General features: G+C 40.1%; 1 protein-coding gene across 1 annotated transcript in view; it reads left to right on the forward strand.

Annotated features, from left to right (window-relative positions):
* LOC150081130 (focal adhesion kinase 1-like) overlaps positions 1-25,961 on the forward strand; it is a 1,307,299-nt gene that overhangs the window by 507,904 nt on the left and 773,434 nt on the right. Inside the window, exon 12 of the mRNA XM_090380936.1 lies at positions 2,313-2,383. Coding sequence (XP_090237062.1) covers positions 2,313-2,383 — 71 coding nt within the window. The remainder of the gene's footprint in view (positions 1-2,312; positions 2,384-25,961) is intronic.

A 25,961-nucleotide genomic window follows, 5' to 3' on the forward strand; every position in this document is an offset into this window, starting at 1 on the left:
TGAGAAAAAGAACACAAACCATAAATGTTACAATTAAGTTCACACTAACCCTGGTTTTAATCTTTTGTATTCTTTCTTATTTAGCTTAATTACTAAGGATTAGTATTTAAATTACATTACGCACTATTGCATCCCCCCCTGGTATGTGAGAAAGAGATGAATGAGTGAGTGAGGGAGGAAAAAATATATATATAAACTAACAAGGGAAAAAAAAAAAATAAACTCTAAGGAAAAAGTATAAAAACAGAATGCCAGTAGAGTGAGAATGCAGATTATGAATCAAGTAAATATGTCTCTCTCTTACCCTTTCCCCTTGTCTGGTGCGTTCTTCACTACCAGCTAACATATCCCACCCTCAGAGCGGGATGGGCAGTTTGACCTTCATACCAGATTCGACAAGACAGGGACCCATACTGCAGCTTTGCTGCCAACACACAATTTCGTGATCTGAACTGGGTACTCTAACCCAGTTCCCTTTAAAACCCCATTCCCAGGCAGGGGAGGGATGTGACAAATCTCTGTCTCCTCCACTCCCTACCTTCCCTGTACTTCGCCTGGTGGGGCTCATCCCCACCGGCCTCTTTGAGAATGCCTACTCTATCGTCCCCATCCTTCTATTTGTTCCCCCTCCAGACCTTCTCCCCACTCTTACTAAACCAACCGAGTACACCCCCTAACAATGCAGTCAAATTCTAATCAGCGTCTAAAAAATTCAACCGCTTTTCTCATTAACCAGGGTTCTGAGCTGGATATCATCATTCTTCTGTTTCTTGGTGATTCCCTTCTACTTTTGACTCTTTCTCTCACTCAAGGTAACTCAGGAATTTTATTATTATTTTTTTTTATTTGGCTGGTACAGCATAAGCCTCAGGCTTTCTTGCAACCTATAGCTAATAAAAATAATAATAATAATAATAAAACCTCTTTTGGCCTTTCCAAATTCTAGTGTTCTCCCCCATTTTTATATACAGGGTGATTCGCTACCAGTGCGACAAACTTGCAGGAGGTGTAGGGGGCACAAAGACGAATCGGAATCACATAGCATTGCAGGGTCCAAAATGCCTTCGTCATGCGGTAGAGGACGTTGAACGGGAGGTTGCATGAACAGCGATCCCGCTGGAAGTCAGCATTTGCGAACCGGTTCCCGAGGCAGTAGGATGGACGAGTATTCAAACGTTGAACTGGCCGACATGCACCTCGCGTATGGATCTGCGGACTGTAACGGGCGCGCCGCTCTGCGCTTGTACCAGGAACGTTTCCCGTACAGGCGTGCTCCTCATCATACGATATTCGCACATGTGCACAGAAGGTTACGTGAGACTGGTTGTTTCATGAGAGGTACCATGAATCGAGAGCGAACGACGAGGACGCCAGACAATGAGGAGAATGTCCTACGTCTTGCAGAAGGCAATCAGAGTACGAGTACTCGAGCGATAGGCCAACGATTGGGTATTTCCCAATCCACTGTATGGAGGATACTGTCAACAAACCAAATGAGTTCATACCATCTGCAATGCGTCCGATCATTGGAGCCTGCAGATTATCTCCTCCGGAGGACTTTTGCTACTTGGTTTCTTCAACAGAAACGGTTCGCAAATGCTGACTTCCAGCGGGATCGCTGTTCATGCGACCTCTCGTTCAACGTCCTCTACCACATGTCGAAGGCATTTCGGACCCTGCAATGTTATGTGATTCCGATTCGTCTCTGTGCCCCCTACACCTCCTGCAAGTTTGTCGCACTGGTAGTGAATCGTCCTGCATATATAGGTCTTGCCATGCTGCGTCATTTGGGTTTAAGTTACTTAAAGATGTTATTATTTATTTCATTATAAAAAGGTGTACGGTATCCATTGTACCGTATATTTTTAATTTTGTGGTGATCTTTATTTAGTACCTCTATATAAAGAATAAAATTATTATATAGGTATATATGAAAAGGTCGAAAACCACTGTGTTAGGTATTTCTTTTGACCTAGGGGTGTCATGAAAAAATTACTGGTACACTAAGTCGCCGTGAACCGAGTAAGTTTGGGAACCTCTGAGCTAAATGGTCAGAGAAACAACAGAACATAACACTATACAAGAAACCACTCCCCACACACTTTTTAAATCTCTGGTCTCCCCAGAGTTCTGTGTTACTTAGATAGAATACAACATGGAGATGGGGGGGGGAACCCCCAGTGCCGTCAGACAACTAACACACTTTACATTTAATTTTCTAAATATGTTTTGATAGTTAGGTATAAAATGATTTTAAAGAATAAGTTTTAATAGCAGTAAGATATGTATGTTCTTCTTTTCTACTTTTAAAGACCTGAATCACCAAAGAAAGAGGAAATACTTAAGGGGTCAATGAATAATTCCCAAGGCATAATATTTAAAGGTAAGAAATTTATGGCATGGTACATTTCCTCCCTTTCTATTCTCAATTTATGTTTTATATTTAGGAATTACAAGCACTCTTTTAATTTCTGCACACAGCAGAGAAGATAAACAAATTTATTGTAACTATAGAGGAATAAATCTTTTAGAATCTAGATATATGCAACTATTTTTGCATATCAATTTTTGAAACTATTATAAAAGAGAAATTAAACATGATTAATAGAATATACATTGAGAGAAGAGGAGAATGGGTTTCAAAAAGGGTTTATTATGTTGATGCTGTATTTGCTTTAAAACTATTAAGTAGAAAAAAGAAGGGAATATATATATATTGTTGTTGTTGTTGTTATTTGGTTTTTAAGAGCATTAGCAGCTAAAGCCATATTGCTCCCGGGATATGCGGTGGTCATTCCCTGACCTTTCCGCATCCTCCGTATTTGGTGGCTCATGGGCTTGAACCCCGGTCTAATCAAGAAGCTATATATCTATATATATATATATATATATATATATTAGTCAATTTTATTATATGGTATCTATCTGTAGGGAATTAGGTGTATATGGACCAAACTAACAAGTTAGTAAAAGAAAACTAGCTTTATTCTGGAAGTCCTGTGTACTAAAGGCAAGGGCTAATAATAGAATGTAAAGGAAAATAAAATTAGAATAGTGAATAATGAAAATAACTTTCTTCAACTTGGTCATCAGTCTGCTACTTTTTCAGGGGCTTTGAGCAGACCGATAGCCAGACTAAAAGTCTGGCTATCGATCATGTCTCATGCATAACCATTTCTGTTATTCCCATCCTAGTTTTGCCTGAGTTTAATTTTTAGGTGATTGTATATAAAAGTGATAATAAATGAGAATAGATAATGTGTTAAATTTAAATTCTGTAAAAATAGTTTCAGAATCAGAAAACTGGGATAGGCAGAACAAAGATCGATGGGTATGTATCAGATTAAATGATAATAGGTCCTTACTTCCTTCTTGTACTGTGGTGGTCAGACTGAAAAAGAGATCAAATTCTCGCCTTCTGGTTGTTTTATGTGTGCTGACTAAATGACAGTTAGCAGCCACACATTTGACTATGGCGTGATGGTGAATTGCTGTAGGCAATATGCCCTATGTCAATTGCAAGTGTTCTTCTAGCCTTGAGAGGGTTTTAGTATGTTTATTTGAAATAGTGGGAGGGGAGTGCCTCTGATGGCAGAAAGAACCTATATGAATGAAATGATGTGTTAGAGGTGTTAATATAAATAAAAGAAGTATGCGGTTAAAAAGGTCTATTGTGCTCCGGATTCATATTGGTAAAATAAAATTACGGCTTTCTCAGAGCGAATTGTAACAGGTTTAATAATATATATATAGAAACATATAAACATACAAAGCTTTCGGTTGATTAGACAACCTTCTTCAGTTGAAACAAAACATAAAATGACAGTTAGAATGGGGCGTGTACTGCCACGCGCTTCACGTACCAGATTGGCAGTACACGCCTCCATTCTAACTGTCATTTTATGTTTTGTTTCAACTGAAGAAGGTTGTCTAACCAACCGAAAGCTTTGTATGTTTATATGTTTCTATATATATTATTAAACCTGTTACAATTCGCTCTGAGAAAGCCGTAATTTTATTTTACCAAAAGAAGTATGTTAATGAAAAAAAAAAAAATATAGGAAATGTTATCCTCTGGACAGTAAGAACTGAAGCGTATCCTCTTCAGTAAGAACACAATATATATATAGATATATGTATGTATGTAGAGGCTTGTTCCAAAAGTTTCCTTCTTTTTTTTTTTTTTTTTTAAATAAGAACCCCAAACACAAAAGGTATTAGAACCTATAGTACTTAGTACCATTATCATTATTATTGTTGCTCTTATATTAGATCTCCCTGATTGGGGGATTCCACTCCGTGACGAGTACTGCTACCAAAGACACAGGGTGTTTGTAATGTCTGGTGTTACTGTTGGTTGAGGAAATCTCTGACTATCCTACATGTGTTCAGGATTGCGACTTACTGGAGTTTCTTGTAGGTGTTCTCTGGGAGACCTATTGCTGCTAGGCTGCTATGTAGAGTGTTTGGCACCATACCGGTGGTTGCTTAGGTTGAGTGGGATATACCACTCATCTGTCTTCCTTATTGCCTGGTGGAGTGGTGCTGTGTTGTTCTCGAAGTAATCCTTCAGGTTAACTATCGCTGTTTTCAGTTGCTCTATCAGGTCTATCAGCCCCCTTCCTTCCTCTTTCTGAGCTATTGTTAGTCTCTCCACTACTGACTTTGGGTGGTGTTGGTGGCTCTTGGTCATCATTGTCTCCATTAGAAGAGGAATCTCTTCTAATGGGGATTGGCCTGGTTGTGATGTTCTCAACCTTAATGGTGGTACTCCATTTCACCATTGTTACTATCGGATTGATCTTGTAGATCTTCAGGGTCTCTATTAGCCAGTTATGAGGTACGAAGTCGAAGGCCTTGCGGTGATCAATGTAGGCTGTGCATAGGTTGCAGTGCTTCTTGTAGGCTTGCTCCATAACTGCGACATCTATGGACATTTGCTCTTCCGCTTGCATCCCTTCTGCTGTTTGGCCATTATGTTCTGACTCTCCAAGTGGTCTGATATCTTCTTGGTTATGCAGCTGGTCAGGATCTTGTATATTGTTTGGAGGCATGTGATTGTCCTGTATTTCGCTGGGTTTCTTGTATCTTCATCTTTAGGCTTCAGATATGTACCTCCTTCGGTGGGAAACTTCGGGATTGTCTCCGGGTGCCTTATCATTCGAGTGAACTGCTCTGCTGGGTGCTTGTGTGTGCTGAGCTTCTAGTACCAGTAGTTGTGGATGTTATCAATTCCTTGGGTTCGGCAGTTGTAGGTGTTCCTGATCGACTGTTCTTCTTCTTCTTCTCGAATTATTATTGTTGTTGCTCTTATATTATTTCTCCCTGATTGGGGGATTCCACTCCGTGACGGGTACTGCTACCAAGTACACAGGGTGGTTGCAATGTCTGGTGTTACTGTTGGTTGAGGAATCTGGCTATCCTACAGATGTTCAGGATTGCAACTTTCTGGAGTTCCTTGTAGGTGTTCTCTGGGAGACCTATTGCTGCTAGGCTGCTATGTAGAGTCTGTGGCATCATACCGGTGGTTGACACAATGATTGGGATGGTCGATACGTCTTGCATATGCCACATCTCCTTGACTTCATGTTTCAGGTTCGTGTACTTCCTAATTTTTTCCTCATGGGTTTTCTGGACATTGCTAGTGTTGGCCACTGCTATGTCAATCAGGTAGGTAGCCTTTTCCATCTTGGCCACAAGGGTTATGTCCGGTCTGTTGTTCGGGATGATCTTATCTGTTATTATGGCATAGTCCCAGTACAGCTTGTGTGTTGGGGTTTCTAGTACTGCCTGGGGTTCATACTTATAGTATAGTACACTTTCTTTGATGAACTCGTATTTCCTTGCTAGCTTCTGGTGTATTATCCTGGCTACCTGGTCGTGTCTATGAGTGTAATCAGTCTGGGTGATCGTCTTGCAACCCACAGTGATGTGTTCAATAATTTCTGAGGCCAGGTGGCATCGACGACATGTGTCGTCTGACATTCCGGGCTCCTTTGCGATGTATTTTCTATAGTTTCTGGTGTTGATAATGTCCTGCTTGTGAGCAATGCATTGGAAGCAATGTTATTGATATGGTCTTGATGAAGGTCATTATTGTGTCTACCACGGAGTGTCTTTCCATTAGCATTAGTAGAGGCATATGATGCAAGAAAGCAAGCTCAGGCAGCATCAGCCAAAAAAAAAAAAAAAACTTCCACTTCACCCACCCCTCCGTTTGTTCCAAATACCTGTCCAGCTCAAACTTAAATTTATTTAGGCTGTCAAATTCCAGAACAAAAGATGGAAATCTGTTCCACCAACCAACTACCCGCTGGCTAAAGGCAAACTTCTTCCGCACATCTATCCTAAAACTCCAGACACTGTAATCTGTAAAACTTAAGCCTTTCTTCGTAAGAGCAATCCTTTGTTCCATTCACTAATCTTGTTGTCCTTCTCTGTACTCGTTCCAACAGCTATACATCCTTCGTAAAATGATGCCTCCAGACCAGTATACAGTACTCAAGGTGTGGCCTGACCATTGCCTTATACAAGGGAATAATCACCTCCTTATCCCTGCTAGAAAAATTCCTGTATATCATTGACAAGACACAATGAGCTACTCTTCCAGCCCGTCTGCACTACTAAGAAAACTTCATATCTGCCTTCACAATTACCCCCATGTCCTTTTCATTCTCCTCCACTGTCAGTGTAGTACCACAGAGTTGATACATTGCTCTGGGGTTGCTGTTTCCCATATGTAGTACTTTACATTTGTCAATGTTAAATTCCATCTACTCAACCTTTCCAGATCCTGTTGCAGCAGCATAGTGTCAGTAGTGTCCATAACAACCCTGCCAACCTTTGTATCGTCTGCAAACTTGGACATTAGGCTTGATATACCATCATCAGTATTATTTATAAATACAGAAAACAATAATGGACCCAACACTGAACCCTGAGGGACTCCACTAATAACATTAGTCCACGATGAGCAGTGTCCGCTGATTACCACTCTGTCTTCTCCCCATCAACCACCTCTTTATCCATAGCAGCAATTTGCCTCGAATGCCACAGTGCTCCAATTTGTGCAGCAGTCTTCCATGTGCAACAGTATCAGAAGCCTTTCTAAGATCCAAGTATATAATATCAAAGTTATTCCCTGCATTCAGTTCTTTTGTGACTGCATTTTAGTATCCAATCAAATTGGTCAGGCAAGACTTCCCCTGAACAAAACCATGCTGTGTCTGAGCTATAACTGAAGTCTTGTCTAGATGATCCTGCAGTGCTTCTTTAACCAGTGCCTCCATTAATTTTCCTAGAACAGAAGTTAAACTCACAGGTCTGTAATTACGTGTGTCAGCCTTTGATCCTCCTTTGTGAATTGGGGTCACATTTGCACATCTCCAGTCTATGGGTACATCCCATGAATCCAAGGAAGTTCTATAATTATGGCTAAGGGTTTGCTTACTTCCTTTGCTGCCTCCTTTAATATAACTGGATAGATCCCATCCACCCCAGGTGCCTTTCTTGTATTTATCTTCAACAATTTCTCCTCCACTTTACTCTCAGTTATTACAAGATTCTGTAGCTTACTGCCAGAGTTGAATACACCTCTGGCATTCCCCTCTCTGTATAACTCCTCATGTGTGAATGTCGATGCAAAATATTCATTCAGTTTGTTAGCTACCTGAGCAGGATCATCAACAGTTGAACCATCGATATCAAGTGGACCAATCTGATTCATCCCCATCCTTCTAGAGTTTACATAAGTAAAGAGCACTTTGCTGATTTTCTTTGCATCCCTTGCCAAAGATTTCTCGTAATCTGCTTTCACCTGCCTTTGTAACTTGGTTACAGATCAACTTGTATCTATCGTAGGCTTCTGTGTCATGTGTTAATTTGTATGTATCCCATGCATTTTTCTTCTCTGCCCTATGTCTCATTAGTTCATCTGACATCCACATAGGCCTAAACCTTGAACAATATTTCTTAGTTGGTATGTAAAGCCTAGTAGCTTCCAAGATAAATGGAAAGCATTCTGTTTATCTTGGAAGATAAATGGAAAGCATTCCATTTATCTTGGAAGATAAATGGAATGGTTTCCATTTTATCTTCTCATTCCAAAATGGGAAGCATTCTTTGAATATTTCCCATTTTGAATTTGCTGTTGGTAACATCATCAGTTGGTCACACTGTATAGAATTTAAATTCTGTCTCAGTCCATCGTAGTCGCCTTTACGAAAGCAATAACCCTTCCCTTTATCCCTAATGGTAGTTACCTCTTTGAGTAAATCCCACTTCAGCAAACTATGATAACTGCCACCTAGTGGTTCATTTACCTGCAGATTCTTAATGCATGAAGAATCACTACTGATAATCAAATCAAGAGTATTATTCCCTCTAGTTGCCTCCCGAACATGCTGATGTAGAAAACAATCATCCAATAAATCCACAAAAGCCTTGCTAGTGTGTGAGTGACCAGCCCCCAAATTCCAGTCAATATCTGGGAAATTAAAATCCCCCATTATAAGACTCTCTGATTTGCTGGCCCACTCTATTTCCCCGTACAATTTCTTATTATACTCATCAGAATCATTAGGCCTATAACACACTCTTACTCTCAATTTTGATCTCCCAATGTTAATGTCACACCAAACTGACTCGACACTGCACTGTCCAGCAATGTTGACTGGCTTCACTTCCTTGGATTTTATGTATTTCTTAACTAATAGCATAACCCCTCCTCCCTTCCTACCCTGTCTATCCTTTCTGTAGACATTGTACTTCCCAAATTCCAGTTCTGCATTCCTTATATCTGTGTGACACCACGTCTCTGAACTCCCCACAATATCTGCCTTTGATGTTTTGAGCAATACCTCAAATTCATCAAATTTATTTACTAGCATTTGTGTACACGCAAGTATACATGCACCTGTTCTTTTTCTTAGCTACCCTAACACAATAGACCTAATACAATAAACCTATGTGTTTATTTGTACCCCAATGATTCCCAGCAGTCTCTGGAATATCCTGCATCTTATTTTCCAAGCTGCGGCTCATTCCAATAGACGCAGTGCAAGAATCATTTTCACCTCTGCCAGTGGCTACTGTTAATCTATTAGTCCTTGTATCCCCCCAATCTAGCAGTTTTCCGACCCACCTAACATTTCCTCGATAGCCTCAGCAAACATTCTTGCAACCTTTCTATTTAAGTGTATCTCATCCCTGTAGAAGCAGTCTCTCCTGTTAACAAGTACAGACCAGGCTGAAAAAAATTCTACCCCTTGAGCCTTGCACAATCCTTCCAAGGCCGAATTGATCTACAGGGCTCTCGTCCTATACTCCCTCCTATCGTGTCTGGGCAGAATTGCAGACACTTTCAAATTCAACCCTAATTCACGGCTTTTTTTCAACAGTGACCTGTACTTGTTAAGTAATTCCGCCGGTCTCCTACTCTTAATATCATTAGTGCCAACATGTACAACTATATCACTTTTTGTGCCCTTAAAAGATGATATCCGCTCTACAACGTCATCAACCTTTGCCCCTTGCAGACATACCCTGGTCCTGTTCCACCTATCCTTTTTATAAAGCATGTTTCCCGTTTCCCTGACAATAGAGTCACCAACAACTACTAGTTCCTTTGGGACCAGCGCATTCTGCCTTGGGGGCTGCTGCTGTGTTGCACGATGACCAAGTGCAAGCTCTGGCGTTGGTGTGGGCAGCTGAGAGCTTGATGGGTCCCTCACTTTTAATCCTTCGAGGGCATCCACCCTGTCCTTCAAGCTCTCATATAGGCCCATAACAATGCTGAGTTGTCGCCTGATTTCCTTACACTCCTTGCATTGCGCACATACAAAGACATCCCCCATGGCAGTATCATGTCCCGTACCTGACTGCTCCACAAACATCAAGCAAATAGTGCATTTTAATAGGCTGTGATTCAGAGGGCAACTGCTCCCCCTCAGTTCTCCTCTGAGCCGCAGCACTCCCATTAGCTTGTTCATTACCATGCACTTGTTCATTACTAACAGCTTTGAGATTTTAAGAGTAATTGTCTAAATGTGAGTTTAAGTGCAAATGGCAATTATGACAACCAAACATACATTTTATTGCATTTACATGTACAAACTGAAATGACAAGTTAACATAATAGTATTATGTATACTGTAAATCAGCAAAATAAGTTCTCAATATTTTGTTGTTCCTCCTTGAGCTGCAGTTACAGCTTTGCAATGATCTGGCACAGAGTTAATCAACTTCTGAATATACAGTTGCCTGATTTCGTAGTACCACACCCTCACAATGCTTTCCTGCAGCTGAATCTTACTTTGTTGGCTTCTTCTGAGTAATTTTGGACGACACTATGTAGCAGCAATTTTCAATAGTGTTCCAATGTGGACTCTTTCCAGGGAGTCTAACACTGTAATGCCAGCATTTCTGAGGTGTGACTGCACCTTACGGGAGGAAAATGATGGAAAACATTGGTGTAAGTATGTTTTAAGCCTTGTGAGACAAGAAGACAAACTCATCATTAAATTTAAATAAGATAAAACTTATCAATTTTGCTGTGCATGGCAAGGTGCTGAGTCCTGTTGAAAAATGCAGTTTTGGACGTCTGTGTAGTGTTTCCTAATAACGGGTTTCAGGCACTCCTCCAAGCAGTGTAGGTTTCTGCATTCACCGTTTCGTTAATAAACTTACTTCGCCCCACCCATTTGCTTGTTATGCATCTCCACAGACCATCTGACCGGCGGGGAACTTTACAGCCGGTGTTATGCAGTCAGCATGGTATAAATCCGATTTTCTTCTTCTGACTTATCGCTTCCCATACGAGCCATGCAGGTCGAATTTAGATTCATCAAAAAATAGGACGGTGTTCCATTGCTCTTTTGTCCTTGAAACATGCATTTTAGCCCAGGCAAGTCGCTTCTTCCTCATTTGTTGGGTCAACAAAGGCTTCTTGGGCCGATAGGCATGCGGACCACATTCTAGAAGCCGTCTTTGGATAGTTCGTGCTCTTGTTACAACCATAGAAGCCACTCAAAGTCCAGTTTTAGATCAAGTGCACTAGCATGGCAATTACGAAGCCATAGCCATTTCAAATATTGATCTTGGGAATTCATAGTCACTCTCTTACAGCCTGATACAGATCTTCTATTCACATCACTGGTGGCCTTGAATGCCAAGCGATATTAGCGAACACAGCGCCTTTTCGTAGTGATTGTCTGGTACGCTTTACTGTAAATACGTTTCTCCTGAGTTTTGCAAGTCCATTAACTCTTGAGTATCAGAGTTAAATAGACCTATTCAAATAATATAACCTAGAAAGGAAAGCACCTTTCTTTAACCCCCCATTTTTTATTTTTAGTTCATACTAACCTTCTCTTCGCTTGGGTCACTAGGTGGCACCACTCTTGCCTTCATATGACGGGGCTGGTAATTTGGGAGGAAAAGACAATCTCCCAGGGCCAAAAAAAGCACATCATCACAAGTAAACCGAACTGTGATTTATCAGGGCTGCCAGACGCATCCCAGACATTCAAAAAGAAAGACAGTTCCAGTGCAGGAACTGCCAAACGTCAGAAAACCAAGACAGAGACCTATAAAGGAAATGCAAACAGTACTGCGAAAAGACCTAGTCCAACTTTCTTAATTATCCACTCAACTGGTGAAAATGTAGTTGGGAAACTCTCACCATTTAGATTCCAAAAGGAATTAGAAAGTAGAGCAGGATCTCCAAAGTCTCTAAAAAGACTGAGGTCTGGAGACATTCTCATTGAGACTCCTAACACTAAACATTCAGAGTGACTTTAAACATTAAACTCTTTGCCGGAGTCACAGTGACACCCCACAGATCATGACCACCTCTGAAGGAGTAATCTCAGACTGAGATTTACTAAATGTGTCTGAAGAGGAGATACCAGAACTTAAAGAACAAGGAGTTATTCAAGTAAAGAGAATCTCCATCAGAAAAGATGGTAATCTGACCTCGACGCGTAATCTGATCTTGTCGTTTAACACACCACATCATCCAACATCCATTAAGGCTGGATATGTGGCATGCAATGTCAGACCATTTATTCCAAACTTGCTCAGGTGTTTCCAATGTCAGAAATATGGACATTCCCAGACAGCTTGCTGGGGAACCCCTGCTCGTGCAAAATGCGGGTCAATAGAACAGGACTGCGAAGCCTGTACTGTCGCTCAACCAATATGCCCAAATTGTAAAAAAAAACCACCCTGCCTATGCTAGAACATGTGAACGCTGGAAAAGCGAAAAACATATTCAGAAATATAAAGCAAACCATAATGTTTTCTATCAAGAAACAAAGCAAATCATCTCACCTCCAACCAACCCAAACAGCCCCACATATGTCCGAGTAACCAAAAAATACCAGACAACAGCAATGCATACTGAATTGTCAGTATTGCCAAGAGTCTTTCTCAAATTACCTCAAAACTCTGTACAGTGCAACTCAAACTCGAGCAGTCAATACACCAATATGTATTCCCCATGAAAAACTTCACTCCCCAAACCAAGAATGCAGAGAAAAACAAATCAAAACTCCCAGACATCAAGAGGAAATGGATATTAGTGAAAAATCTGCAGATGATGATGTCATAGAAATTTTTGTCGAAGAAGACATGGACACAGGAAAGCCTTTCTTTCTAAAAAAAGATAAAAACAAGAATGAAAAACAGAACTTCAACACCACGAAAACGTTCTGAAAGCCCAACAAAAAACTAATAATGAAAACAATAATTCAGTGAAATTGTCGTAGTTTCCATGCCAATATTGATGAAGTGTACGATCTCACCTTTAAATACACACCAATATGTCTTCTTAAATACACTCTGCCTTCAAGAGACATATTTAAAACCTCAAGATACACCAAAACTGTCTTGGTATAATATCTTTAGAAAAGGGCCACAAGTGCCAAGCGATAGGGTCCAAGCAATTTTTTACATTGATTTCGCTTTGTTTAATTTCTAGTGCTTTTATTATTATCAGTAAGTTTATTATTACACTTTATTATTACAGTGGTTCTGTACTTGACAGAATTTAAGTGAGAACCCAGAAAGGGAAACCACCTTTCTTTTCTTTGTATATATTTATTAGCTTTCTCACTAACCAACTAACTTTGCCAGCTGCTTGGTCACTAGGTGGCACTGCTCCTGCCTCTCCATGGCGGGGCTGGTAACTTGGGGGAAAAGTAATCCTCCGAGGCAAAAAGGAGCAACCATGGATATAAATGAGTATCCACCTCTAGAAGCTTTAAACTCAAGGCCAGACACATCAACTGATAATGACATGAACCAACCGAAAAGACTTCGGAGGGTAGAACAGTGCCATGACTTATCAAACTTTTTGGTGATACACTCACTATCCACACAGCCTGTAGGCAAATTTTCACCATTTCTAATTCAGCGATACTTAGAATCCATTTCTGGATTACCAAAAATGGTGAAATGACTGGAATCAGGAGACCTCCTGATCGAAACATCTTCCTCCAAACATTCGGAATGGCTGCTAAAAACAAAGACGTTTGGCGGGCTGCCAGTATCTGTCACTCCCCCACAACACCTTAAATTCATCTAAAGGTGTTATCACAGAGTGGGACCCACTTACAGTCACTGAGGAAGAACTAGTTCAAATGCTTAGTAGTCAAAAAGTGATCAGTGCCAAACGAATTATGACAAAGAAAGATGGAAATCTCATTCCTACTAGATCCATCGTCTTAACATTTAGCACTCCACAATTGCCATCCACAGTAAAAGCTGGCTATTTAAATTTCTGAATTCGCCCTTACATCCCAAACCTGATTTGTTGCTTTAAGTGCCAGAAATATGGGCACTCTCAGCAGGTATGCAGAGGGGATGCCAGAAATATGGCATCCCCTCTGATCCAATTTGTGGATCAAAAGACCATACACAAACAGATTGTTCAGCCTCAACTCCCACTTGCCCCAACTGCAAAGGAAGCCACCCTGCTTTTTCCAAATCGTATGAAATGTGGAAAACTGGAAAGAAAATCCAAAAATACAAAATTGAACATAAAGTAACATTTCCTGAGGCACACAGACAGATTATGTTGACCATGCCTAGTTGATCATATGCGATTCACACCCGGAGCTCTTCGTCAACTGTAGTTCAAACATATGTGTCGTTATTTGTTGTTATTTGGTTTTTAGGAGCATTAGCAACTAAGGCCATATTGCTTCGGCATATGCGGTGGTCATTCCCTGACCTTTCCACATCCTCTGTATTTGGTGGTGACGGGCTTGAACCCCGGTCTAATCAAGAAGCGTGTGCTACACACTGCTGCTCCTTCCCACCTGGCTACGGAGGCACCTACATATGTGTCAATTCTGTTCAGCGCTTCTCTTGTTAACTGGGTTAAAGCAACCCTATCAACATCTGGAAAAGACACTCCTAAAACTAAAACCAGTGAAGCCACTAACACTCCAATCCGTATTCAAACTGATACTCCCACGGTCTTGAGTGACAGAGGAAAAGTGAAAATTACTAAAGCCTCTAAGAAAACCGAAGCACCCACTAAGTATGGAAGTAGATGAACACCAGGGTTATGAGGAACCCAACATGGAACTTCATGCCAATGACCCAATGGATTCTGGATGCCCCACATTTCAAAAAAAGACCGGAAGAAATGCCCCGTACAAAAAAAACAGTCAGATGAATCTTCCCCAACTAATCTCAAATAATGCAAAACATCGTACAATGGAACTGCAGAGGACTAAGAAGCCATTCAGATGACTTGAAGGATTTACTCATGCAATTTAATCCCATGTGCGTATGCCTACAGGAAACATTCCTGTCACCACAAAGCTTGCCAAAATTTTCAATTTATGTCATGTACAGATGAGAGAATATCAGAATCTCCTGCATGCTATTCTGAGAGAATATCAGAATCTCCTATTAATTCCAATACCCCATCGAGGTTTATCCAGTTACAAACCTCCCTAGAAGCTGTGGCAGCTCGTATTGAAGTTGCCAATTCAGTTACCCTTGTTTCTATTTACATTCCACCATCTCTGCCGTTTTCTCGTTCAGAACTGTACAATCTACTCACACAACTTGCCTTTTCGATGATCCCCACAATGAATGGTGATCATTAAGATCACCATTCATTGTGGGGATCTATTACAATGGACGCAAGAGGGAAATTGATTGAGGTGTTTTTGAATAACAGTGATCTAAATTTACTAAACTCTGCATCTCCCACATACATCCACCTATCTGCAGGATCCACTTCTGTAATTGACCTGTCAATTTACTTACCATCAATTTTTCCAATCATGACGTCATGATTGGAAAAATCCACTGCAGGATGAAGGCCTCTCCACCAACTTTCCAGTTCCTTCTGTTTTGAGCACTGGCCATCCATTTACTACCCACAAACTCATAAATTTCATCTATCCATCTCCGCCTTTGTCTTCCAGGTTTTCTTCTAGCTCCTCTTGGATACCATTCTGTTATTTTCTTAGTCCATCTGTCATCATGTCTTCGAGCTATGTGTCCTGCTCAAGACCATTTTAGTTCATTAGTTTTGATAAGAATATCCTTTACTTGAGTTTGCTGCCTAATCCATGTGTTTCTCTTCTTATCTAACAGTCTGATTCCCAATATAATTCGTTCCATCCTTCGCTGTGTAGTTCTCAGCTTCTCTTCCATTCTTTTGGTGAGTGCCCAAGTTTCACTTCCATAAGTCAAGGTGGGGAGTATACATTGATTCATTATTTTACGTTTCAGACAAATCGGAATATTGCTCTTCAGTATGTGACTATATTTCCTGAATGCTATCTATCCAAAATTTATTCTTCTCTTGACTTCCAGCCATTTATCATTATTACAGCTAATAACTTGTCCCAGATAAGTATATGACTCCACCTTTTCAATTACTGCTCCTTCAATCATTATTTCCCTTTCTGTGGCATACTTGTTCATCATTACTTTTGTTTTAGCCATATTCATCTTTAGTCCAAAATCCTTACTAACTGTGCATAACTGATTAAGATTTTCCTCAAATTCTTTGGGATCGTGGCTTATGACCACAATGTCATCTGCAAATCGTAAATGGTTTAGGTACTCTCCATTCACATTGACTCCTTTCTGCGACCAGTCTAATCTTCTGAAAGCTTCCTCAAGGGCAGCAGTAAACAGCTTCGGAGTTATTGTGTCTCCTTGTCAAACTCCTTTCTCAATTTTAAATTTCCTACTGTCTTTGTCTAGTCTAATGAAGGGGGTAGCACTGTCATATATTTTCTTCAAAATCATAATATATGGGGTATCTATGCCTTGTCTTTGCAGTGCCCGAAACATTGCCTTATGCTGTATGGAGTCAAATGCCTTTTCATAATCCACAAATGCCAGGCATAATGGTGTTTTATATTCATTTGCTTTCTCCATTAGCTGTGATATTACGTGAAGGTGATTCATCGTTGAGAATCCTGACCTAATGCCAGCTTGCTCTTTCGGTTGATTCTCATCAAGTATTGTTTCTAATCTCTTAGTAATGACCCTTGTGAACAATTTTAGATGTGGGATAACAAGCTAATTGGTCTATAATTTCCAATTTCTCATTTATCTCCTTTCTTATGCAGCAAAACTATGATTGCATTATTCCACTGCTTAGGTGTCACACCTTTTCTAATGCACTTTGTGAAGAGCCTTGCCAGTTTTTGTGTTATGTCTCTTCCTCCCAATTTTAACAACTCTACAGTAACTTCATCTTCCCCCGGGGCTTTCTGATTCTTCATTTTCTTCAATGCATGTTCTACCTCATCAGGAAGAATATCGGGTATGTCGTATGTGTTGCTACTTTGCAATCCATGTTTCCCACTGCTGGTATCATTCCCTTGCTCCTTGTATAATTCTCTATAGTAGTCTTCTGCTATTTGAATTATGCCTTCTCTGCTGTTTATAAGTACACCATCGCTATTCTTCAGTTTCAGTATCATTTGTCTTTCTGTATTACTGCTCATGGCTGCTAATTTTAATCCTTTGTTTTCCCTTAATGCTTGTTTTACTTTTCTTGTGTTAAATCTTCTTATGTCCTCTCTGAGACTCTTTCTAATGGCTTTGCATAACTCAGTATACTCAATTTTCTCCCTCTCAGTGTTTTTCTTGCTTTTCATTTGTCGTCTTCGGTTCATCATGACAAGTGTTTCTTGACTAATTTTTTCTTCTTTGGATTTCTTTTTTCTTATAGGTTTTTTGGGCTTTATAACTTTCAGAAAGTTGTAATATTCCTCGTCGATATCTTGGTCCTGAGCAGTCTGCAGAAGCTCAAACTTGTTCTTATGTTCCAGTACATACTGCTTTTTCTCCTCTTCTGTTATCTCAAAGACCTTTGTATTATTTACTCGAGTCAGTTTTTTCCTTTCCTTTCCTACATCTATATCAAGTGTACATCTTACCATTCTGTGATCACTTCCAACATTTACCTTATTCAGGACGGTTACATCATTCACAATATATCTTCTGTTAGTGAGGATGAAGTCGATTTCATTAGTAGTTAATCCATTTGGACTCTTCCATGTCCACTTTCTGTTCACCCTTTTCTTGAAAAAAGTGTTCATTACTGACATTCCTTGAGATTCTGCAAATTCCACAAGTCTTTCATTTCTTATACCAATTCTAAAATTTCCTATAGTTCCCCTTTCTGCGCTGTTTTGTCTTTTTCCAACCTTAGCATTGTAGTCCTCCAAAATAATAGTGTAGTGAGTTTTCTGCTCATCTAGAAGACTCTCAATTTCGGTGTACATTTCTTCAACCTCTTCGTCATCATAGCTCAATGTTGGTGCATAAATCAGTATAATCTTTAGCTTATACCTCTTAGAAATCTTGAGTATTAATTTTGACACCCTTGGTGATGTACTTTTGAATTCCAAAATGTTGTTTTTAAAGTCTTTATGGACCAGAAACCCAACTCCACCTTCACTCCTTTCACTGTTTCCATTGGTGTACAGCAGATTTCCACTTGATAAACTTATAAGTGATTCATTTCTTCTTCTTGTTTCAGCCAAACTAATGATATTCCAATTCACATTTTCTAATTCCTTTTCCAGCTCTAATATCCTGTCTTCTCCGATAAGTGATCTTACGTTATAACAGGCCAAGTTCAGTTTCCGTGCATGGCAGCCTGGTCGTACCCATAGATTCTTAGCAACCTCTGCTTCCACTCTGATCCTCTCGCTGCCGTAAGAGGGAGAGTGAAAGCTGCTGGGGACTGAGGGGCCTTTATTTTGTCGTGCTGTCATATGCTGGAGGGTTTGGTCTTTTCCTCTTCACGCTGACCAGACGTCTTGAAGAGAACCACTCTACACGTTCGTTGCCACCTAAGTTGCGTAACAGGGCTTACCATCGAGAAGGTGTGCACGAGTGGATTTTAGGGAAGCAGGCCAATTGGACTTCTCCTAAATCTTCTGTAATAGAGAAATATTGGATCCATCAGTGTTTTAGGCTGATAGCACACAGGATACCTGTTCCCCTCTAAGCCTCATGACATGGTCGGTGTTAACCGATCCCTTTAATAGCGATCATTTTCCGATTATATCTAGATAGACTTTATGTTCAAAAACAACCCATCAATGATGTAACTGTACATAGCCAATCAGATTCCGACAGCATCTGATGGATCTATTCCAAAATCCAAGGGACATCGCATTCACTGGAATCTCTGGTGGAATTCTTCATGCCAAAAAGGAGAATAACCATGCGTGGAGTAATTTCCGAAAGTATCCTACCACAACTAACTTAATCACTCATAAGAGCTCAAAAGGTGATATAGTTGTACATGTTGGCACTAATGATATTAAGAGTAGGAGACAGGCAGAATCACTTAAAAAGTACAGGTCATTGATGAAAAAAATGCCGTGAATTAGGGTTGATTTTCAAAGTGATTGCAATTTTGCCCAGACACGATAGGAGGGAGTATATGATGAGAACTTTGTTGATCAATTCGGCCCTTGAAAGATTTTGCAAGGCTCAAGGGGTAGAATTTTTTTCAACCTGTTCTGTACTTGTTAACAGGAGAGTCTGCTTCTACAGGGATGGGATACACTTAAATAGAAAGGGTGCAAGAATATTTGCTGATGCTATCGATGCAGTGTTAGGTTGGTCGAAAAACTGCTAGCTTTGTGTGATACAAGGACAAATAGATTAACAGTAGTCACTGGCAGAGGTGAAAGTTATTCTTGCACTGCTTCTATTGGAATGAGCAACAGCCTAGAAAACAAGATGCAGGTTATTACAGAGACTGCTGGGAGTCATTGCGGTACAAGTAAACACATGGGTTGCGTTAGGGTAGCTAAGAATAGGAACAGGTGAATGTATGCTTGCATGTACACCAATGCTAGGAGTGTGGTGAATAAATTTGATGAATTTGAGGTATTGCTCAAAACATCAAAGGCAGATATTGTTGGGATATCAGAGATGTGGTGTCACACAGATATAAGGAATGCAGAACTGGATTTGGGGTTCGAGCCCGTGACCACCAAAAACGGAGGATGCGGAAAGGTCAGGGAATGACCACTGCATGTCCCCGGAGCAATATGGCCTTAGTTGCTAATGCTCCTAAAAACCAAATAACAAACAAACAGAACTGAAATTTGGGGAGTACAATGCATACAGAAAGGGTAGGAAGGGAGGAGGAGTTATACTATTAGTTGAGAAACACATACAATTCAAGGAAGTGAAGCCAGTCCACATTGCTGAAAGTGCAGTGCCAAGTTAGTTTGGTGTGACATAAGCATTGGGAGATTAAAATCGAGAGTAGGAATGTGCTATAGCCTAATGACTCTGATGAGTATAATGAGAAACTGTACAAGGAAATGGAGTGGGCCAGTAAATCAGAGAGTCTTATAATGAGGGTTTTAATTTCCCAGATATTAACTGGAATTTGTGGGTTGGTTACTCACACACTGGCAAGGCTTTTGTGGATTTATTGGTTAATTGCTTTCTACATCAGCATGTTTCAGAGGCAAATAGACGGAGTAATACTCTTGATCTGATTATCAGTTCATCCTTTACTTGCGGATTCTTAATGCGGATGCATTAAGAATCCGCAAGTACAGGAACCACTAAGTGGTAGTGATCACAGTGTGCTGAAGTGGGATTTACTCAAAGAGGTAACTACCATTAGGGGTAAAGGGAAGGTTTATTGCTTTCGTAAAGGCGACTACGATGGTCTTAGACAGTATTTAAATTCTATACAGTGGGACCAAATGATGATGTTACGAAGAGCAAACTCAAAATGGGAAGAATTCAAAGAACTTATCTTGGAAGCTACTAGGCTTTACATACCAACTAAGAAATATTCTTCAAAGTTTAGGCCTAAATGTTTATCAGATGAACTAATGAGACATATGGCAGAGTAGAAATTTGCCTGGCATACATATAATTTAATGGGTGACATGAAAGCCTATGATAGATATAAGCTGGTCTGTAACCAATCACAAAGGAAATTAGGCAGGCAAAGGCAGATTATGAGAAATTCTTGGCAAAGGATGCAAATAAAAACAGAAAAGAGTCCTTTACCTATGTAAACTTTAGAAGGAAAGGGATGAATCAGATTGGTCCACAGGATATTGATGGTTCAACAGTTGAAGATCCTGCTCATGTGGATAACAAACTAAACGAGTATTTTGCATCTACATTCACACATGAGGAGTTATTCAGGAAGGGGAATGCCAGAGGTGAAGTAAACTCTGGCAGTGAGCTGGATGATTTTGTAATAACTGAGAGGAAAGTGGAGGAGAAATTGTTGAGGATAAACCTAAAAAAGGCACCCGGGGTAGATGGGATCTATCCAGTTATATTAAAGGAGGCAGCAAAGGAAGTAAGCAAACCCTTAGCTATAATTATGAGAGCTTCCTTGGACTCAGGGGAGTACCCATGGACTGGAGATGTGCAAATGTGACGACAATTCACAAAGGAGGATCAAAGGCTGACACAAGTAATTATAGACCTGTGAGTTTAGCTTCTGTTCCAGGAAAATTAATGGAGACACTGGTTAAAGAAGCACTGCAGGATCATCTAGACAAGATTTCAGTTATAGCTCGGACACAGCATGGTTCTGTTAAGGGAAAGTCTTGCCTGACCGATTTGATTGGATACTATGATGCAGTCACAAAAGAGCTGGATGCAGGGAATAACTCTGATATTATATACTTGGATCTTAGAAAGGCTTTTGATACTGTTGCACATGGAATACTGCTGCACAAATTGGAGCAGTGTGGCATTGGAGGCAAATTGCTACTATGGATAAAGGGATGGTTGAGAGGGAGAAGACAGAGTGGTAATCAATGGACAATGCTCATTGTGGACTAATGTTATACAGTAACCCCAGAGCAATGTATCAACTCTGTGGTACTACACTGACAGTGGTAGAGAATGAAAAAGACCTGGGGGTAATTGTGCAGGCAAATATGAAGTTTTCTGAGTAGTGCAGATGGGCTGCAAGTGTAGCTCATCCTGTCTTGTCAATGATATACAGAAATTTTTCTAGCAGCGATAAGGAAGTGATTATTCCCTTGTATAAGGCAATGGTCAGGCCAAACCTTGAGTACTGTATGCAGATCTGGGGGCCTCATTTCAAGAAGGATGTAGAGCTGCTGGAACGAATACGGATAAGGGCAACAAGATTAGTGAATGGAACAAAGGGTTGCTCTTACGAAGAAGCTTAAGTTTTGCAAATTAAAGTGTCTAGAGACTAGGCACAGGCAAGATGATCTGATAGAGGTGTATAAAGTCTTGAGTGGTTTGAGTATGCTCAATGCCGATGGGATTCTTCCTCTTGCTCAGAGTAATCACCTGAAAGGGCCTAAATTCAAATTCAAAAGACAGATGTAGGATAGATGAGTGGAAATTTGCTTTTAGCCAGTGGGTAGTTGGTTGGTGGAACAGACTTCGATCCCTTGTTTTGGAAGTTGATAACTTAAATAAATTTATGGCTCAGCTTTACAGGTATTTCGAACAAACGGAGGGGTGAAATGGGAGTGTTTTTTTTTATGCTGATGCTGCATAAACTTGCTTTCTTGCATCATATGCCTCTAGTAATGCTTAGAGGTTTACAGCTAAAGCAAGGCAAATTAGATGGATAGCAAAACGTGATTCGTGGATTGCCTTTGCTGAAACCATCACCAAAGACACAAACACCTGGCTCATCCGGAGAAAGACACAGGCACTAAATGGCAAATTTGCTCAGCTGCCCTCTCCAATACTTAATTGGAAAGGGAAAGACGTGTCTACTCCAGAAGAAGTTGCTAATGCACTAGCAGAATTGTTTTATCTAATCTCCGCTTCTACTTCCTATGCATCCACCTTCAAAACATCAAAGTAGCTGCAGAACGGCACAAAATCAACTTCTTCACATGCCGCTCTTTCCCATACAACCAACCTTTTATTTTAACAGAACTCAAAAAGAATCATTAAATAGATCATCCAATAGTGCCATGGTTCCAGATGGTATTCATTACATTATGCTGATGCATTTACCTGAAAAGGACTTGCTTTGTTGATCTTCTACAATAGAATTTTCTATGAAAATGCTTATCCTTCTTCCTGGCACCATTCTTTTATTATTACCATACCAAAACCAGGAAAAGATCCTTTGCTACTTCAAAATTATAGACACATATCTCTCATGAGCTGCTTGGGTAAAATTTTCGAAAGGATGGTTCATAGTAGGCTCGCCTACATCTTGGAGTCACAGAATCTCCTTCCAGATCAATAGTATGGCTTTCGAAAAAAATAGATCAACCCTAGATGTTCTCATCAAGGCCGAATCTCATATCCACAATGCCTTTGTCATGAAACCACAACTAGTTATGGTCAACTTAGATCTTGAAAAGGCATTTGATGCTACCTGGCATCATGCTATTCTTGTTGATCTTTACCGTCTGGGATTTAGGGGCCATTTGCCTGAAATAATTAAAAATTTCTGCAATTGTGCACTTTTCAGGTCCCGTATAAAAGCATACTCTCTGCATCTCACATTCAGGAAGGAGTCCAGTGGGGATCGATACTTAGTTCAACAATTTTTGCAGTTAGAGTTAGTACCATGACACTTGATATCCAGGCGCCTTTGTAACCAGGTGGGCAGGAGCTGCAGTGCGTAGCACACGCTTATTTATTAGACTGGAGTTTGAGCCCGTGCCCACCAAGTATGGAGGATGCGGAAAGGTCAGGGAATGACCACCGCATATCCCCAGAGCAATATGGCCCTAGTTGCTAATGCTCCTAAAAACCAAAGAACAACAACAACTTGATATCCGAAAAACTGTCGAAACTTATATGCATGCAGATGATCTTACCATTTCCTGTCAGAGTCAAAGTATCAATACCATTGAATGCCAACTTGCCATAACAAAAATTGAATTGTTGCTTTTAAGGAATGGTTATCGACTATCAGGAAAGAAATATGCAGTCAGTCCTCGTATAACACGTGTTTACAGTATACGTATTCGATCATACACGATTTATAAATAGGGGAACGTTATCTTATATAACACGAACCGAATTCGCTTATGCACGATTCGCCTTTGTGTTTACAAGAAATGGCAGTCGAATGCAGAATCACCCCAACTGAACGCAACACGATAGGAATGAAGAGAAGATTCTGAAAATGTATTTATGTTTTTTATATCAGTGAAGTGGAAACACATTTCACCATAATAACGTAAAAACCAACACAATTCCAGCTATCGGTATAATCATAAATGCAATTAGATCGAGTTTACTACCAGTTTATAACAGATTCCACTAGCAGAAATGCAACTGGAAATTGTTTTTATTGTTTTATGGTAGTGTAACCCCTAGAAATGTGCTTTAGTAAAATGTGAGGTGTTAATCTCTGCCTTTACGGTGTTGTTTATTCAGTTGCTACCCTCGCGCAGCTTTGTAGCAACTGAATAAAGCAACTTTGTAGCAACTTGTGTAATCAAGCGTGCCTCCTCGTTTTGTAATTTTACTTTATTCCCTAAAAATGAGTAAAATACTTAAAAGGTGTGAAAAGGAAGCATCCTTGTGAAGACACTGCAGATTCAGAGAGAAAAAGAAAAGCAATATCGATAAACAGAGATGTACTGCGTCAAAAATTCTTACCCGGGAAAATTTGTAGTGGCCTCATACTATGGTTTATGGCCAAAATCACACCGGCCTCCGGCCCACCAGGGTTTACCCATTAAGGCTTATGGCCAGTCCGCCTTTGTCGATAAAGAAAAAATATGAATTTGTGAAACGCTTTGAGCGAAATGAATGACCATGTGATATTGCACGTGCTAATGAGGCAACGCCGAGAATTACAAAGAATGCAGAGAAATAAAAACAACTTTCATAGCAGGAACAACTCAAAGTGTAATTAAAATCCATTAGATGAAGACACAAAGAATTGGAAGAGATGAAACGGCTGTCATCTGTTTCGATAGAAAATCAAACAAAAAACAAGTTTGCTTACGATAGGAGCAAAAGCATTAGCAATATTTTAATACGTAATAGTCGTAATAAAATACATAAATATTTTATTACGATTATTTATTGTATTTGGTAATGTTTTGGTTACAAATGTGTTTTCAATCTTGGGTGGTTGGCACCTAACCCTAATTTTCCCATAGGGCCTGTTGTTTATATTGCACGATTTTGCATTGGTTTCTAGGAACGCAACTATCATGCTATACGAGGACTGACTGAACTGCCATTCAATTTTGCATGCGTTTGGCTCTCCATCCTGATCCTGAATTACATATCAACAGTATTCCTATCCCACTTGCTACTAACATCAGATTTCTTGGTCTGATATTAGACAGCAAGCTTAATTTCCAAGCTCACATTACTCAATTGCTGACCGGGCTAGCCAGGTGGGTAAAGTGCCTGTCTGGCAACCCAAAGGTCGTGGGTTTGAATCCTGCCTGGGGCTTGGATCAGAGTAAAATGCAAAAACTTTGGGACGTGCATTATGGCCACAGAAGCCGATGCGCCGACAACTAACAAAAAAAAAAAAAAAAAAAAACTTTAGATAAACATCTCTATTAAGAGATGTTTATCTAAAGCATATGAACATACTTCGATCAATCTCCTCCATGGCTTGGGTAGCTGATTGATATACTTTACTTCATCTTTACAGAACTTTAATCTGTTCACGCTTAGATTATGGCTGTCTGCTATATAACTCCGCTAGAAGCACTACTTTATGTCTAAATATCATTCAACACAGTGCTCTGGGGACTGCATTGGGCGCTTTCAGGACTTCTCCAATCCAAAGTGTTTATATTGAATCGTCCATTACATTTTTGTAGGAAAACATTGTTGCTCCAATACGCTGCTAAAATCCAGAGTATACCTTCTCGCCCCAGTTTGGAGTATCTTTATAATACTCGGTGGAATTTGTTCTATCAGAGCAAACCAAATGAAAATAGGCCTGCTTCAATAAGAATTAAAGAGCTTCTTCAGAATTGGAATATTGATTTAAGTGATATCTTTCAGGACACAATTGTTCCTGTTTCACCTTGGACATACATTTCTACATCTTACAATGTACATTTTCTTCAGTGGGGGAAAAATGTCATACCGCCTTGCAATATCAGGCAGTTGCACTCATCTGGCACTACTCTGAACTCCTGTGCCTGTAAAATCTATGTTGGCGGGTCGAAAACTGCAAGTACAGTAGGTGCTGCTGCAGTTTTTCCTTCATTTATTGACACAGCCTCATTACCTGCAGTATCTACAGCCTGCAGTGCTGAATTATATGCTGTCAAGTTAATACTTCATAAAATTATTGAGCTATCCATCTCACCTGCTGTAATTTACACAGACTCCCTCAGTGCTGTGTCTGTCATAAGGAAGAATTTCTCATCTTCCCATTCAGTCTTGAAATACATTCATTCCCAGTTAATCTCTTGCAACGTGTCCAATCTGTCAATCAGTTTTTGCTGGATACCTGGTCATTTTGGTATTCC

The sequence above is a fragment of the Mastigoproctus giganteus genome, chromosome 9, assembly GCF_048544385.1.
Source record: "Mastigoproctus giganteus isolate SK-2022 chromosome 9, ASM4854438v1, whole genome shotgun sequence".
NCBI classification, from domain to species: Eukaryota; Metazoa; Arthropoda; class Arachnida; order Uropygi; family Thelyphonidae; genus Mastigoproctus; species Mastigoproctus giganteus.